Raw genomic sequence first — 15740 nt, 5'->3', positions numbered from 1 at the left:
AATTCATAGCTATACATGTAACCAAAACACTTTGTGAAAGTATACTGTGTTTTGTTAAAACTATTTCATCTATAAACACATTTACTGCTGGGTAATCGACCGTTATTGTGACATTTAGGACTGTAGAACACGGATACATTCATAAGACAGGAACTATTCAGCGTAACAGTTTGTTTTATTGAGATAAATACGGATGGATACATTTAGTTCATAAGCTATGAAATACTATGTTTTTACCCCTACAAACAGTGACATTAAGTGATTTAATTTCTTTGCTGTGGTTTTGTCATGAAATATTTGTGACATTCAACAGAAGAAATAGAAAAAGGTGTAATAAAAGTAATGTATCTTAGTTGTGAAATAATGTTGCTGAGTAGAGTTTACTTATCTGCCTTTACTGACCGCGTCCAAAGCGCTGGTTACACGTAGTCCAGCAGTCCAGTAGCATTATGAACACTTTAACCTAGGATGTTAATTAGTCCGTAGGTAATACCTTTCCAGTGTTTATGGCCCGCCACTGTGCGGTTTAACGCCCGTGAGAGAGATTATAGTGCTAAGCCTTATTTAACGAGAGCTCTATGCGATGTTTATTTAATGTGTCGATCACGTCATGTAATAAACTACAGTGGCTCCAGGGAGAGGTGAAATTTTAGTTTTATTTATAAGGAGAATAAAAAATCCCCACTAAGCAGTGTTTGGACAATTCTTCTAAATATGAAAGCTCCCAGTTGCCTTTACATTGGCAACTTGTAAAGGGACAGCCTGAAAATAATATATCAGGAAATGTACACAAACGTCTATGTCTGTTTCCAGGTAGTATAGGCTTTCTCTGCAGGTAGTGGCGTTCAGCCAGGGTATTCATAATGCCAGAAAACGGAACCCTGAGTAATGTGGCTAGTGTCTGGAAAGAACACGGTACAGTGGCAAAATGATAAATACGCGGTTCAGGTAATTATTGTAATCTAATTGTTGGGGGTCTAAACATGGCACAATTCTCCTCATTCGTCATAATGAGAGTTTATAGAATGTGGGTAATATACAGAATTTACCTCTTTGCCCAAGTGCACACACACCAGCGTCGTCTCTGGAAGATACTACTGCAGCAAGTAAAACTACAGATTCCATAAAAGTGACACTAATAATGCAGCGAACGGGTAAGATTTGTTGTGCTCAGTCACTGGCTGTCGCAGTAGCTAATGCATGTATTTTATTGCGCCCTGAAAAGCTGTTCCGCATCCTTGTCTGTTGCCATATCAAAATGAGAATATTAAGACTCTACCCTTGTAAAAGAAAAATAAATACAAGGCAATAAAAAAACGCTGTTACTTTGTTCTCAATTACAAGACATTTCGTTGGATCAGAGATTTTAAATAAACATCCCTCCCTTGATATTGTATTTTAATTGTATGGATGACATATGATTGATTAATAACTTAATACTAATCAAAAAAAAAAAAAAAAAAAAAGGAAAACCATGGGCTACAACTAGTAGTTGGGCAACTGGAATACAACCCCTATAAAGCTCATCCATCCCTCTGGCCTACTTCTAGTTATGACTTTATGCCCCTTTAGATCTCATTTACTGGCATTTGTTAATGAACTGTGAGTCAGGAGGAGGAGGAGAAATATGAAAGGAGCAGTAGATCTGTGTTACAGCTGCCAAGTATCTGCATGCTGAGACCAGGAGCTAAATTAAAACTTGTTCCCCACAGCCCAGGCCATGAGCAGGGCTACGGCAACACAATAAAGCATTCTGCTTCGTGGCTGATTTCCGAGGAGAGGCAGCAGGCTTCCTCTATAATTTGACTTGACACATATTGCTTGTAAAAGTCACCATGGACATCCTTAGGCTGTGGTGGAGCAGATGTAGAATGGAGAAGAGGGATGACCAGTCTCTTGCACCGCATATTAATTGAAGAAGGCAGACACTGGAAGATTGTCTCTCCGAGTTTGGATTTTTGTTGATTTGAATCGTATGTAACCATAGCGCAGCGATGGCCCTTCTTTGTGGTTTTAAACAGACTTTTCAGAAGGAATGTGGTGAGTTCAGCACTCGGTATAATAATTTCGTGGCCATTATGTAAAGGTTAAGACTATAGCATTTCCTCAACACAGAATTAGTACCGTAATTCAGGAGCAGACATTCAGCAAAAAGCTTATTGGTGCCCCAAGTATAGCTGAAGAGGTTTGTTACGGGGGCTAATCCTTAAATTATTGTGCATTGAAATACATGTTTGTTTTGTAAGATGGCAGCACTTCTAACACCTCTAAAGCATAGTTTTAAATTGGAGGTGGTTGGAAATCACAGTTTTCCTCCTTGGTGGTATCTTGTTGCCCAATCGTTTGTGCGGTGCTAGTTACACTACGAACAGGAGTGGACCGCTGGGTGACGCAGCTCTCTTCTTCTTCTGTTTCCCAGTCACTTTGTCTAAGCATTGTGCTCCAAGGATGATGTATCTTGCTGTAGCCATCCTCTGCCCTGCATCCTTAGTAGTTATGTTCGAATGTAAGGCATGCAGATTTGCTTGGAGCATCCCTTTGTAACAAAAGTAATATTTCAAAAATATTTCCAATATCCATGCCGTTGTCCACATAGTTATGGTCATGTTAGTGAATGTAGAAAAGGTCATATGCACTGGCATAACTACAGGGTTCGCAGCCGTGACCGGGACCGTGCCTATAGGGTGTGACACTGGAAGGCATGAGATCACAGCACAGACCCTACATTGCCACTCCCAAGTGGCTACCAAGAGTACTGACTCTCTGGGTAAGATGATTAGGACGTTACATCTCTGACCCCCCCCCCCTTCAGTAGAAGCCCTGATCCTCCATTCACTTACCACAAACCCCAACACAGATGTCCAAATCAGAAATGTTGCGGGGGGGGGGATGCAATACTCTGCTCTGTAGAGAATAAAAATGAATTGGCCTACAATGCCTCAAAGGCAAATTAATAACTACAATATAGAACAGTCAACTCGTGTTTGATGCAGTATAATGGCGAAGCCTTTTATTATTACCGTATTTGCTCGATTATAAGACGACCCTGATTATAAGACGACCCCCCAAAATCTGAATATTAACTTAAGAAAAAAAGAAAAAGCCTGAATATAAGACGACCCCAAAGGAAAAAAGTTTTACCAGTAAATGTTAATTCATGTAAACTATTTTTTTTAATAAAAGCTATGATTGAGAAAAAGATTTTTTTTGTTTTTATTTCTTGTATTTTCCAACCTGCCCCCCAGTTACGCACATCTGCCCCCAGGCTTGCCACTCCAATATGGCACTGTGGCCCATGATATGCCTTTTAACCCTCTATATGCCACTGTGCCCCATGGTATGCCTTTTGACCCCCTATGTGCCACTCTGCCTCCAGAAATGCCTTATACCCCTATTTCCCATTCTGGCATTTAGGGGGTTAAAATGCATATTATGGGGCAGAGTGGCATATAGGGAGGTATAAGGCATTTCAGGAGGCAGAGTGGCATTAAGGGAGTTAAAAGGCATTGTATAGAGCACTCTGCCTCCAGAAATGCCTTATACCCCTATATGCCACTCTGCCATTTAGGGGGTTAAAAGTCATATTATGGGGCAGAGTGGCATATAGGGAGGTATAAGGCATTTCAGGAGGCAGAGTGCTCTATTAAATGCCCCCTTAACGCCACTCCAGAAATGCCCTATGCCCCCATTTAACACACACACACACACACACACCCTATACCCCCATTTAACTAACACACACACTCTCCCCCCCCCTCTCACCCCCCTCCTCTCTCACCCCCCTTCCCCCGCTCTCCCCCCTCTCTTACCGGTGCTTCCAGCCGGGGCAGCGGGTTGACGTCGCCTTCTGCTGCAGCCGGAAGGAGGTGTGGCTAGCAGCGGGGGTTTGTATGCGTCCGTCGCGTATACTTTCCCCGGCTGTCAGAGATCAGCTCTCTGATCTCTGACAGTCGGGGAAGGTCTATGCGACGGACGCAGACAACCCCCGCTGCTAGCCACACCTCCTTCCGGCTGCAGCGGACGTTGTCTACGCGGATCACGTAGACCTCAACCCGCTGCCCCGGCAACACAGCAGGAAGCAAGGAAGCACCGGTAAGTGTGTGTATGATGGGGGGGGGGTCGGGTGAGACAGGAGGATCCAGGTCCCCTGCAGCGGTGCGGGGGATCTGGATCTCAGTCTCCTAATCAGACCTCTATTTGAGGTCTGATTAGAAGACGACCCCGATTAGAAGACGAGGGGTATTTTTCAGAGCATTTGCTCTGAAAAAAACCTCGTCTTATAATCGAGCAAATACGGTATTATTTTATACATTTGCCTGTGGTTCCAATATGAAATACTTGTATGTTTTCTTTAGTAAACAGTGCTTTCCAGTTTAATATAGAGAGAGGAGGGTTCTGCGCGAAGAGTCTATTAGTAATTTGTGTAGATCAGGGATGCTGTGGCCTGCAGCTGGCATGTTTAATTTTATTAGTTAATATATAGTTTTATAGTTTTACAGTCTGCGAGTAAAATGTGTGTTAATTATATTTTATTAATACCCATGTTTATTGCCTATTTGTTAATATCGTCCTCAGCCCATGTCTGGATTAAATCCAAGAATTGATTTGGATGGTTAGCAGGCAGTTAATGCATATTTTGCAGTGCTTAAATTTCACAGTTAAGTCAATGAAAGCTTGTTTATTAAGCGAGATATCAGTACCCAACCTTCCAAACCATAGTGATTCTACTTGGATGTTGTCATTAAAAAAGAAAGTTATAACAAGTAATTTGTTAATTAACACTTTTAATATTCTTTTGAAAACCAACAATAAGCACCATGCTAATGCTGTAACTTTAATGATGATGATTGAATCACCAGTCTTCAAAAACTCTCTGTACCTTCTCCACCAAGTGACAGTTTTAAAGTGTTAATTATTGTCCCTGTGCCCAGTAATTTAATATGTGCATAGCTGCCTTTACTAACTACTACCTTTTTATGGCATTTTAATAGTGATTCCCATGGGTGTACTCCTTACTATATATAGTTTGATGGGGTTGAGGTCAAAGGGCCTTCTCCAAACTGTTCCCACAAAGTTGGAAGCATTAAGATTTCCCTTTAGTTGAAGGGGCCAACCCCTGAAAAACAGCCTCATACTATTACCCCTCTCAACCAACCTTTACAGTTGGCACAATGCAGTCAGGGAGGTAACGTTCTCTTGGCATCCACCAAACCCAGACACTCATATCGGACTGACAAACAGAGAAACGTGATTCATTGCTCCACAGAACGCGTTTCCTCTGCTCCAGTCCAGTGGCGGCGTGTTTTACACCACTCGTTCCGACGCTTGGCATTGTACTTGGTGATGTGAGGTTTGCATGCAGCTGCCCAACCATGGAAACCCATTCCATGAAGCTCCTACTGCACAGTTATTGTTCTGATATTAATGCCAGTGGACGTTTGGAACTCTTCAGTTATGGAATCAGCAGAGTGTCGGCCTCAGCACTCTGTGACCCCACTCTGTGACTTGGTCTTCTGCTTCGTTGCTGCTGTTCCTAAACGCTTCCACTTTCCAAATATACCACTTACTGTTGATCGTGGAATATCTAGCAAGGATGAAATTTCATGAACTGACTTATTGTAAAGGTGGGATCCTATCACAGTAATACTCTGCAATTCAGAACGACCCATTCTTTTCACAACTATTTGTAAATGCAGAATGTCTGGCTAGGACCTTGTGGCTGTTTTTTTACGCTATTGGGATATCTGATGTAGAGCTTTAAAGAAGAGACATCTGAAACGTAACTTTAAGAATATTATTGCTATAAAACACAATTGATCATATTTTGCTACTGTAAATATGTTGACAAGCTAAATGAAATGTTGTGAATATAGAAATAAAATGAATGCCAAAAACCTAGTCATGAAAGTAAACTGACTTTAATATAATAAGCAAGATGCCAGGACGGATTTTATGCGTTTATATCAGTAATCACAGGACAGAATCTGGATCCAAGGATGTGGTGTAGTTGTGTCGTGCTTTGCCATAATCAGACAAATGGAATGTTTACATTCTGTACTAATGTGTTACTTAAGGGTGACATTTTAATAAAATGAAATGTTTGGCAGGAGTTTAATAATGCATTAATTAATAATGGGAGATTTATTGTATGACATTTAAAGCATTTAAAGCAAAATACCAGGTTACTCTTGAAAAACCGTTTACATTTAGCCTTAAGAAGGGTTCAGCGGACCTTTCTAGGAAAGACAAATACAAGCTTGTGGGTGGAGGGGGACAGATGTCTCCACTAGGGCACTGTGCCCCTAAAAATGGGGACATTGTTTCACCCTTCACAGAAGCATATAAATAGAGCACTATCAAAGTTGTAACACAAGGAAATTTCAAAACATTTATGTATCATTTTTCCCTGTTCATTGTTCACAAGTAATTTTGGAGAAATGCATCAGTCAATTACATGTAAATGATGTAGACGTACTTCTGCAGTGATCTGTGTCGCACTTCTCTTATAAATGGATGCATTACAAGCTGTTCTGTAGAATCTGGTGTCAAAATAAGCACAATGATTTGTTTAGTCGTCCATGTAAGATATGTTTTATTTTCTGTAAATCAAAGATGTATTTTTATGATGCAACCTTTATTTTCTCAAAACAATTTTCTTGCTAAATGTCAACGCTGAATAAAATTGTTGCCTAGGAGAGAAAACGTTCTACAGTGTAACATGTCTGTTGCTTCTTTACAGATGAGGGTCCTTACACAAAGTCTGCAAACCAATCTAAGGCACCCGATGGGGCACTGGCAGTCCGCAGGCAGAGCATCACAGGTAAGTCCCTGTCTTGGAGTATTATCATGTATTGGTAGCGTTCAGTTTAGAAGGTCTCCAACGTGATGCATATCAATAATGGGGAATTTAGGGAAGGAATCACCATAGAAACCAATGGAATGTTATAGTTTCTCCAGCTTTACAGCTTTGCGTGAGAAATACGCTTTATCACCATAGAAACCAATGAAATGTTACAGTTGCTAGAGTTTTGGAAGAGCAATGCACTTTATGCATAACCTCCGTCTATCTGAGAACAAGATGCTTATGAGAACATAACATCCTTTTCTGTGTTGGTTCAATAAAAGGCGTCTACTTCAACCAAAGACCCCATCTTCCCTTACAAAGGGATAAATGGAGCAATACGTACAGGTGGTGCTTGTAACAAAGTCTACTGCTGGGGCGAGGTCTTCTCTTAAGGTTCAGTGTGAAAGCCTTCAGCTCGATGTGTAATGTGGGCTGCTCTCGTCAGTCAGTGGCATGAAATTCTCTTGAGATACATATAGGGGGCTTGCAGTAGATGTAATATATCTTTGATCAGTAAAATAATTCTGCTTTTATTGGTTTACTTAATAAGTAATGCAAGAGCTACCACGTAACTCACAAAAGCACTGCACAACTGTCCCAATAATAAGCACTGTTTCCAAAGACTGATATGACACTTGATTATGCCAAAAATGACACCTGCAAGGACACAGTAGGATTTGTCAATATCTATCATATTCAATGACATTGCTGCTACATTTGCTTCTCAGTTTCCCTTTTTAGAAAATACTTTTAGAAAACCAGGTTGCCACTATGGAGTAAATGAAGATTTTGTTCCCCTTTTTGAGGCACAATTGTTTCCTTGTATTTCCTTGTATGGCATTGGTTTTGTAAGGAAGCGACTTGGAGAAAGCCACCAATATATATATATATATAGCTACCAATACCTGCATCGGAAATGTGTTCCACCCTTGGGATAATCAAGTTTTTCCATGCTTCGTAATTCATGGGGTGTCAAGGAAGTAATTGTTACTTGAGGCTGTGAACATGTAAGAGAATAACCACCGGTTACACACAAATGCACCTCGGAGCACTTAGAGATTCTGTTTTTTGGCTTGCACGTTAAGACATATCATGACTTAAGTGCATTCTGTGGTTTTAGGCGATGTTGGCATACAACTTTTCTATTACAAGGAAAACAGACTGGTGTCAGCCGCCGGGAATCCACAAAGATTTAGTTTATGTGGGATTGGGCATTTTCCGTGGTTGTCCAATGCGTGTGAAGCCTTGGAACAATGCCAGTATACTGGACTGGTAGAATGCCATCAGGCTAGGATGACAATATATAGGCCGACAGCAATAGTTTTCTGTATTTGAAGCTTGTTGCCCAGAGGGGCATTGTGCAGCATGTAAGCATCAGCAGGAACTTGTGGAATTTGACCTATTTCAACATTTCTGGAATTTAACCCTTCAGTGGCACCAATAATGGCACTTTAATAAATAAGGACACAATAATAAATAGTGGATCACTGACTGAGATATATATATAGTCTGTGTAACTAGCCCTTAATATTTACCAGCTTAGATGGGAAATCAATTTAAAATCTCTCATTGTTATATTTCCTTATTTTTGCAATTTATGTTATGGCATGGCCTACAAGTCTTAAATAAAATTGCTGTAATTTGGAGGATTTAACACCCAGTTCTGTCCAGCACCCTGCTAAATATTACTGTTGTGCTAATGAACAGCCTCTCGTTCTGAACAGCATAAAGCATTGTTCAGTCCAAGACTGGGGAACAGGACTTTGGCATCTTACTTTATCACATGCTAACACATCTTAATTAATTTTCACAGCTCTCTTATAGCCTTACAAAAAAAAAAATCTCAAATAAGATTAAGTATGACGCAGTTTCCTTCTTCCCATATGATTTAGCTGACAGTTTTCAGGGATCTGCTATAATCTCTGTACTGTGCAGAAGCTTCTCAGAAAAAGTGAGGCCAACATGACCGTTCTAAAGATGGCTAAGTGACACTATCCATTAGGATACAAAAAAGCACCTTGCGACAACAGGTATGGAGTGATGTGCTGAGCCGTGAACATAGCTTAACAGATGCCCCTTTTCCAAAGAGAGCAAGTGGTCCTGGTCAACATTGAATAGCTTTTCCCAGGAACACATTAAGAATGGGTCAAAAGGGACAGTTGACCCAGGGCCTATGGTGGCAAGGGCCCCATCTTGCTGGTTACTACTTTTTATGCATTTTTGGGACAGCAGAGCAGGGATGCAGTTGTGTTGTCGTTTGTAGTTACATGTTGAAGTCAGTAAAAGAGGATGCTGTCTGCTGGTGAAGAAGTTCAAGGCTCATAATTACTGGGTTGGGGGCTCCAGCCAGGAAACTGCAGCCACAGGAAAAGTGTGTGGGTAGGAGTCACTGGTGCTTAGAAAGATCCTGCAAGGGGGAGCCAGAGCTGGTATGCTTATGTAATGCATATTTAAGTCAATAAGATCTCTTACAAGTCTCCTCATACGTTCAATTCATATATTTGTTGGATATCTCCATATGAATGCATGATTGTGCCTTTTAAGCATAGCTATGTGTGTATATGAATGTATGCCTTTTGTGTGTCAGTTTAGCAGCACAAGGACAGAAGTAGTATCTCTTCTCCCATCATATATGCAACAATGTATGTTATACTATGTTATTATGTTATACTCTTTTGTCTGATAGTTGCCTAGTTATGTATGTTAGCTTTTCTAAACGCCATGCAGTTTTGCAGGAACAAAAACTTGCTTTGCATGATTGTCCTCCTAGCTTTTTCTATAGTTCCCTTTATGCCCCCTTAAATATGATTCCTGAGAATGCAGCATATAGCTGAGGTTAAATGAGGCTATCTTTTAAATTACATTTACTGAACATACAACCTCAGACATTGTTGAGAAGATTGTAACTACCATGGCTTTTTTTAATAAGAATGTAGAATCAGCAGCAGGGTTCTTTACTGTGTTAGTAAGCACTCTCTTTGCATCCAGTTAATTTGTTCTAAAATAATTAACTAGTAATTGTAACTATACTAACTAGGTTTTTGGTCATTACAGAAGTGATAGGGGTACATGGCCACTTTATAGGTTTTTATTTTCACATTAAATGTCTTGGTGGACAGGATTAGTCCTGGTGCTGTTACTTTGTCTAATTATATTGTATCGTGTGCCTTTATTAAAGGGTCTCATTGAAGCACAAAAACATACAAATTGCATATTCCTGTGCAGTATAAATGCTTTTAGATAAAACACCTTATTGGCTTGTGCTTAATGCAGTCAGCTAGGTTAAATAAGAAGTTAGCTCATGCAAATGAATGCATCCATCTTCTGTCTTCTTTGCCTTTTAGTTCATTATGCATTCATTTTTCTCAAGGGAGCCAGAACTGAGATTGATTAGTGAAATAGACTGTCGTCCAGTACACATAAAATACCTGATTTGCAATTCCCTTCCACGTTTCTCTCCCACAACAGGTGGTCATCTTTAACATAAATGAGCAATACTTTTTTGATTTGACACACGGTACTTACATGGCTAAAATTTCTATAAGGTGAAAGCAGAGCCATAGCTAGCTACTTCTGTGCCGGAGGCAAGAATGGAAAATTGTGCCCCCCAGCTGCCAATACACACCTGCCCATAAGCGCACATATACACATACACTGCCTTTACACATACCTGCCCATACACACTGCCTTTACACACACACCTGCCCATTAACACACATATACACATACAATGCCTTTACACATACCGGCCCATACACACTACCTTTACACACACCTGCCCATTAACACACATATACACATACACTGCCCTTACACACACACACATATGCTGCCCTTACACACGACTTCCCATAAACACAAATACCCATATATACACACCAGCTTCCAAACCTTTCTCATCCTCCATCCTGGAACTGTTGACAAAAGGGTGACCCTATTGGCAACGCTTTCCAAGACGCATAAAATTTTTATGATTTTTTTCCCCCAAAATATAATACTACCCTTCAGTGTGTGTCATATATAGATATGTAAAAAATGTGTCCTTGAAAACATGGCTGATGTGGTCACCCTTTTGTCAACAGTTCCAAATGTGTTGGCAGTACTGGCCAGTATCTTGAATACTGGAATATGCCCAGTGGCCAGTGGCATTCATTATGGGTGGACCTACGTGTGACTTCACATGTTCCCCTATTACCTGGGACATGAGGCCAGGGTGTTGATAATATATGGATACTGTCGACCTAAAGCTTCCACCTAGGGTTCCTGGCCAAGTGTGGAGTCCTTCCTACATGTTCAGATAGCATACAACAGGACTTCTGCTTAGCAAGTGCCAGAAGCATATTGAGGTAGGTCTCCTGCTTTCAGTAGAGGCAGCTATGAAGAAGGGGTTAAATGAGGCAGAAGCCTCTTAACGCAAGAATGCAGGCACTGATTTCCATGTGGTAAAATGCAATGAGCTCCAAGTTACGTTTAACATGAAAATAGGATTGGTGTGCTCCTTTACATCTAACATTGCATTGGGAGGCCTAATTGGAAAGCTTTGCCATAGGCTTGTTGTCATCTAAATCTGAATGTTGAGGATTTGTCTTGTTTTGAGAACTGCACAGCGATTATACATTTGTACAGAATTTAACAGGGAACGAGAATGTGATCATTACTCCATGACCCCCAAACCCAAATTTATTTTAGTGAGCGGGATCAAAATTAATGACCCGTAACATTGTCAAAATACGTTTACATTTTAGCTCTCTGCTTAAATGTCACTGAAAAAATCACAAGTACAGTTCTGTTAAGCCGTAAAGTGCATAGGAGGCCACACCGGATATAATGTACCAGATTTAGCAGTCATTTGCAACGTGTGAGAGCTCATTAGACCCACAATTTTAATATATAAATATATGATAATATAGATAAGGTACAGTTTGTGTGTGTACTGTGTGTGTGTATGTGTGTGTATAATATATATATATATATATTTTTTTTTTTTTTTTTTTGAAGCATCTGAATTATAATATATTCTCCAAGACAATAATAAATGTTATATTTTTTAAATTCCATATTATTGTAATGCACCTAAAAATGAAATACAGGAGGTGCTATGCTATTGTCCATCTGTTTCATATGGTGCACTGCTGGTGCGATGTGTCAAACGATTTGACTTAGGTTGTGTTATCTGTCATGTGGTAGCCGGTAGTGCAGCATTTCGGATAGCTAATCGTACAAGTCAGAGTCCTGCAGAACATCTGCAAGGCTGCAAACCAGCCAAGAAATGCCCGGCCTCCTGGCGGAACACTCCCTTTGAGGACGATGGTTATTGATGTGAACTTTCCCCAGTGATGTTTCTGGCAAAATAATGTACCTGTATTTATAAAGAACATGTATAATTGAAATGCTTTGCTGGCCCAGATCGAGCTGACTTCTGTTTTTTTAATGCAACCAAGTTCAATTATTTTAAACGGTGTTTCTGTAGAAATACATTACCAGTGATTACATAGAAACTGGAATTAGATGCACATTCATTGTAATTCATTTTCGTACGAGAAGTTTCTCTTGCAATGAAATCATTTTCTATTGCTATTTCTCAAACCTTTTGATTTACTGCTCCTATTAAAACAACAAAAAAAAGCTTTTTTATTTTACCACAGAATCTTAGCATAGATAAAACTTAGAGCAGTTCTTGAGTCGAGGTTGACTATTATGCAGACTTTGTAGGGTGGCCTTGGCAAGCACCTTAAAGGTGAACTCCAACCATTTTTTGTTATTGTTTGTATCAGATTAAAAAAAAATTCATATTGAATTTTAAGTTATTTTTTTATATGTTTTCTGGCAGCTGATCATTAGCCATTTGCATGTGTTCTAGCTCTGTTAACCTTAGTCCAATCTACTAAAAAAAAAAAAAAATCTCTATCATACTGCCTATGTGAAATCAATACAAAAATGACCCTAGCCTATTACTCTTTCCAGTGAAAGTATATATAGGTATGGACTTCATTAGCATTGCCATAAAGAATCGGCACAGTGTGGTCTTTCAGCAGGGAAAGTCCCCCAACATATCACATGACTCACAGGTCTGCGGATATAAAAAGTGTATTGCAATACGATTTTGTCAGTGCTATCCTACATTACTATATACAGCACTGTATTGTATGCTGTATATGTATGTTTAGTGGTGCATAACTCTAGTCATTAAGGCTGCAAGCTGACCACAGCTTTTAGGTATCCCAGCTGGGTCACAGGTATCTAAAAAAAATATTCAACTGGTATTGTTTTCATGTAAAAATACTTTCCTAGCCCGTTAGCAGAAATTTTGCACCATTGTTTTAGAGAGTACTTCACAGAAATCTATTCATAAAGGTTTGATTGCAGTCGGGTTGACATTTATCTCTGGTTTAACTTTAGCATGAATGTAAATGTCCATCTCACCACATTTTAAATTGGCCCAATTGCCAAGCAACAGCAAGTTCCATTAAACACAATAAAATTGATGGATATCTTAACACAAAAAAAAAATGCAATGTCTGTTGGCACAGCAGCTCAATTGCGTCAGGAGAAACGTAAACCTCATGTGACAGAGTCACTAGAACTTCACATGTAAATTAGATACGCTTCCTTGTAGCATTTCATTTGCATGAGAATGATTAAAATGAGAGACGGCTGCTAAATCTGAAACCATTTTCTCTTTCTACTTATGTATGGCTACACACTGATCAAGTAACAGGTGGACATTAACTCTCCTTTATGAGCATCTCCATGAAGGCCCCACATTTAGAAAACCTCACATCTGAATTAGACTTTCACTTTTCCGAGGTGTGCTATTCCAAGATTATGATGAATTTAACAAAGCTTTATTATGGAAAATGGATCAAATAAAAAATTTTCAGAGTTTCAAATTTCATCGCCAAAGTCAACCAGGTTATCTGAAAACATAATGTTTCATTCTGGTCATGTGTGCTTATATGTCATTATTAACACGGTTGATATATGCAAAAGGTCTTATGACCTTTGTTTCAAGCTATAGGCAAAATGAAGATTTTTGGTTGGTTGTTTGCTGTATGTTCACTTTTACTTAAAAATGCTGAAGGCTTGTGTTGCCATGGGCTATCCTATACCCCTCACCTCTCCTAAATAATGCATATAGTAAATAACTGTCTTGATGGTGTTCCATGTAGTTTGACTTTTTTTGTTCAGCCACCAAGTTTCTCCATTTGTTTTTTCTGTTACTTGTCATGGTGTATGTAGATCAGGCAAAGCACTTTTAGAATGAAATTTATGCAAATCCCATAAGTTCCCAAGGAAGTTAATTATTTTTACCAAGCAGCTATTTTACTGCAAAGATCAGTAGAAGTGAAGGAGACGAAAATGAAAAGCCAAGTATTTTTATTAAAGTGGCTTATTTTAAACCCAAGAATTCAAGTGTATATAGTTTTTAAGTCTCTAAAATTGAATCCTTTACAGTCCATTACATCCTGATCGCTCTGCGTTCGTATAGATAGAGTACACCTATAATCTGAGGAGAATATAATAATCAAAGTATGCATCTGCAAAGGTTTATTGGCTTCCCTGACCTCCTGTCCTGAAAAACGAACAAGCTGCAAAAGAAATATGAGCGCAAAAGCGTTTTCTCCACTTAAAGCAGGAGAATCCAGACAACATAATTAAGGCCTTCTGCAAATTGTAACAATAAAGCTGACTGCTCGCTCTGTTCTACTTTATTTTCTAATGCGCATTTCTAAACTTGGCTGTGTATTAGATGCAAAAGTCAAGAAATGTTGCCACATATAAAGCACTCAGAACCTCCTGTGTACTATTTTCTATTTTAGATAGATTTTGACAAATTATCTTTTGACAACTCTGCTGTAATTCCACAGAATAGTTTGAATGAATAATGTATTGCTTTTGGGGGGGGGCATTAAATGTGCTAGATTATTTTGGCCCTTCCTCAACCAACACTTTTACATGATCCTAACTTAACGATATTCGTAATTTTTCTTTAACAGAAGAGTTCAAGGGCTCAACTATAGTTGAATTGATGAAGAAGGAAGGCACCACACTAGGGCTGACAGTGTCAGGTGGAATTGACAAGGATGGGAAGCCAAGAGTGTCTAACCTACGTCAAGGAGGAATCGCTGCTAGGTAATCATGTACTTTGCCTAGATTCTGGCCCTGGGACATATTGCATCAGGGATGATAAGAGATTTGAGCTTTCTGGGTGAGATGTATTAACCTGGAGCTAAAGGCTAAATAGTAGCAAAATGTCATTTTCACTAAATGTGCTTTTTCTACTTTCTGTATGTATTACTGTGTCTTTATTCCAGATGTCATTCCATCAATCAGAAGTGTCAGGAACGAGTAAATGCTAAATTACACTTTGCAAGCCGACTGCTAAAAATGATACAGAATTGTGGTGTAATCTTGTGAATTAGAATAATGGGATGTGAAATTGGAAAGTAAACTGAACGATTTAAAATATTGGAACATGCTGATGCTATTCAAAAATCTAAGAGAATTGAGAATGAATCGAGGGACACGTAACATTAGATTCCCAGAAGTATTCCAGACTAGACTCTTGCCATAACCAGATACTACATGCCTGGCAACAATGGAACTTTATCAGCAGAAGTGAGAAATGTGCCATCCACTCCCCATCTCTGAGACCAGACCTCCCCCAAAAGAAAGAGAGGGGTCCGGGAAGTTTTTAGGTACCCCTATAAGGAGCAGTCAACAAGCGTGTTACCTCATAGACAGCATCTTTAATTTGTTACATAAAAAAAATGTTTATTAATATATTGAATACTGCTCTGTTCAATAACATTAGTGTCTGTATGACTAGAAACTTAAAAACTGGCACATTTTCCATTGGTTCTAGTTTGTCCCACCTTGCTACCTGATCCCATTA

The 15740-nt window shown here is 39.4% G+C and overlaps 1 protein-coding gene across 7 annotated transcripts in view; it reads left to right on the top strand.

Moving 5' to 3' along the window:
• GRIP1 (glutamate receptor interacting protein 1) overlaps nucleotides 1–15740 on the top strand; it is a 188371-nt gene that overhangs the window by 122818 nt on the left and 49813 nt on the right. For all 7 annotated transcript variants that reach the window (XM_053465590.1, XM_053465594.1, XM_053465593.1 and 4 more), the window contains exons 2-3: nucleotides 6740–6820; nucleotides 14842–14977. In XM_053465590.1, the coding sequence (XP_053321565.1) occupies nucleotides 6740–6820; nucleotides 14842–14977 (217 nt within the window). The remainder of the gene's footprint in view (nucleotides 1–6739; nucleotides 6821–14841; nucleotides 14978–15740) is intronic.

The sequence above is a fragment of the Spea bombifrons genome, chromosome 4, assembly GCF_027358695.1.
Source record: "Spea bombifrons isolate aSpeBom1 chromosome 4, aSpeBom1.2.pri, whole genome shotgun sequence".
In the NCBI taxonomy this organism is placed as follows: domain Eukaryota; kingdom Metazoa; phylum Chordata; class Amphibia; order Anura; family Pelobatidae; genus Spea; species Spea bombifrons.
The sequence above is the reverse complement of the archived record's forward strand: the minus strand, read 5'-3'. Positions and strand labels throughout refer to the sequence as shown.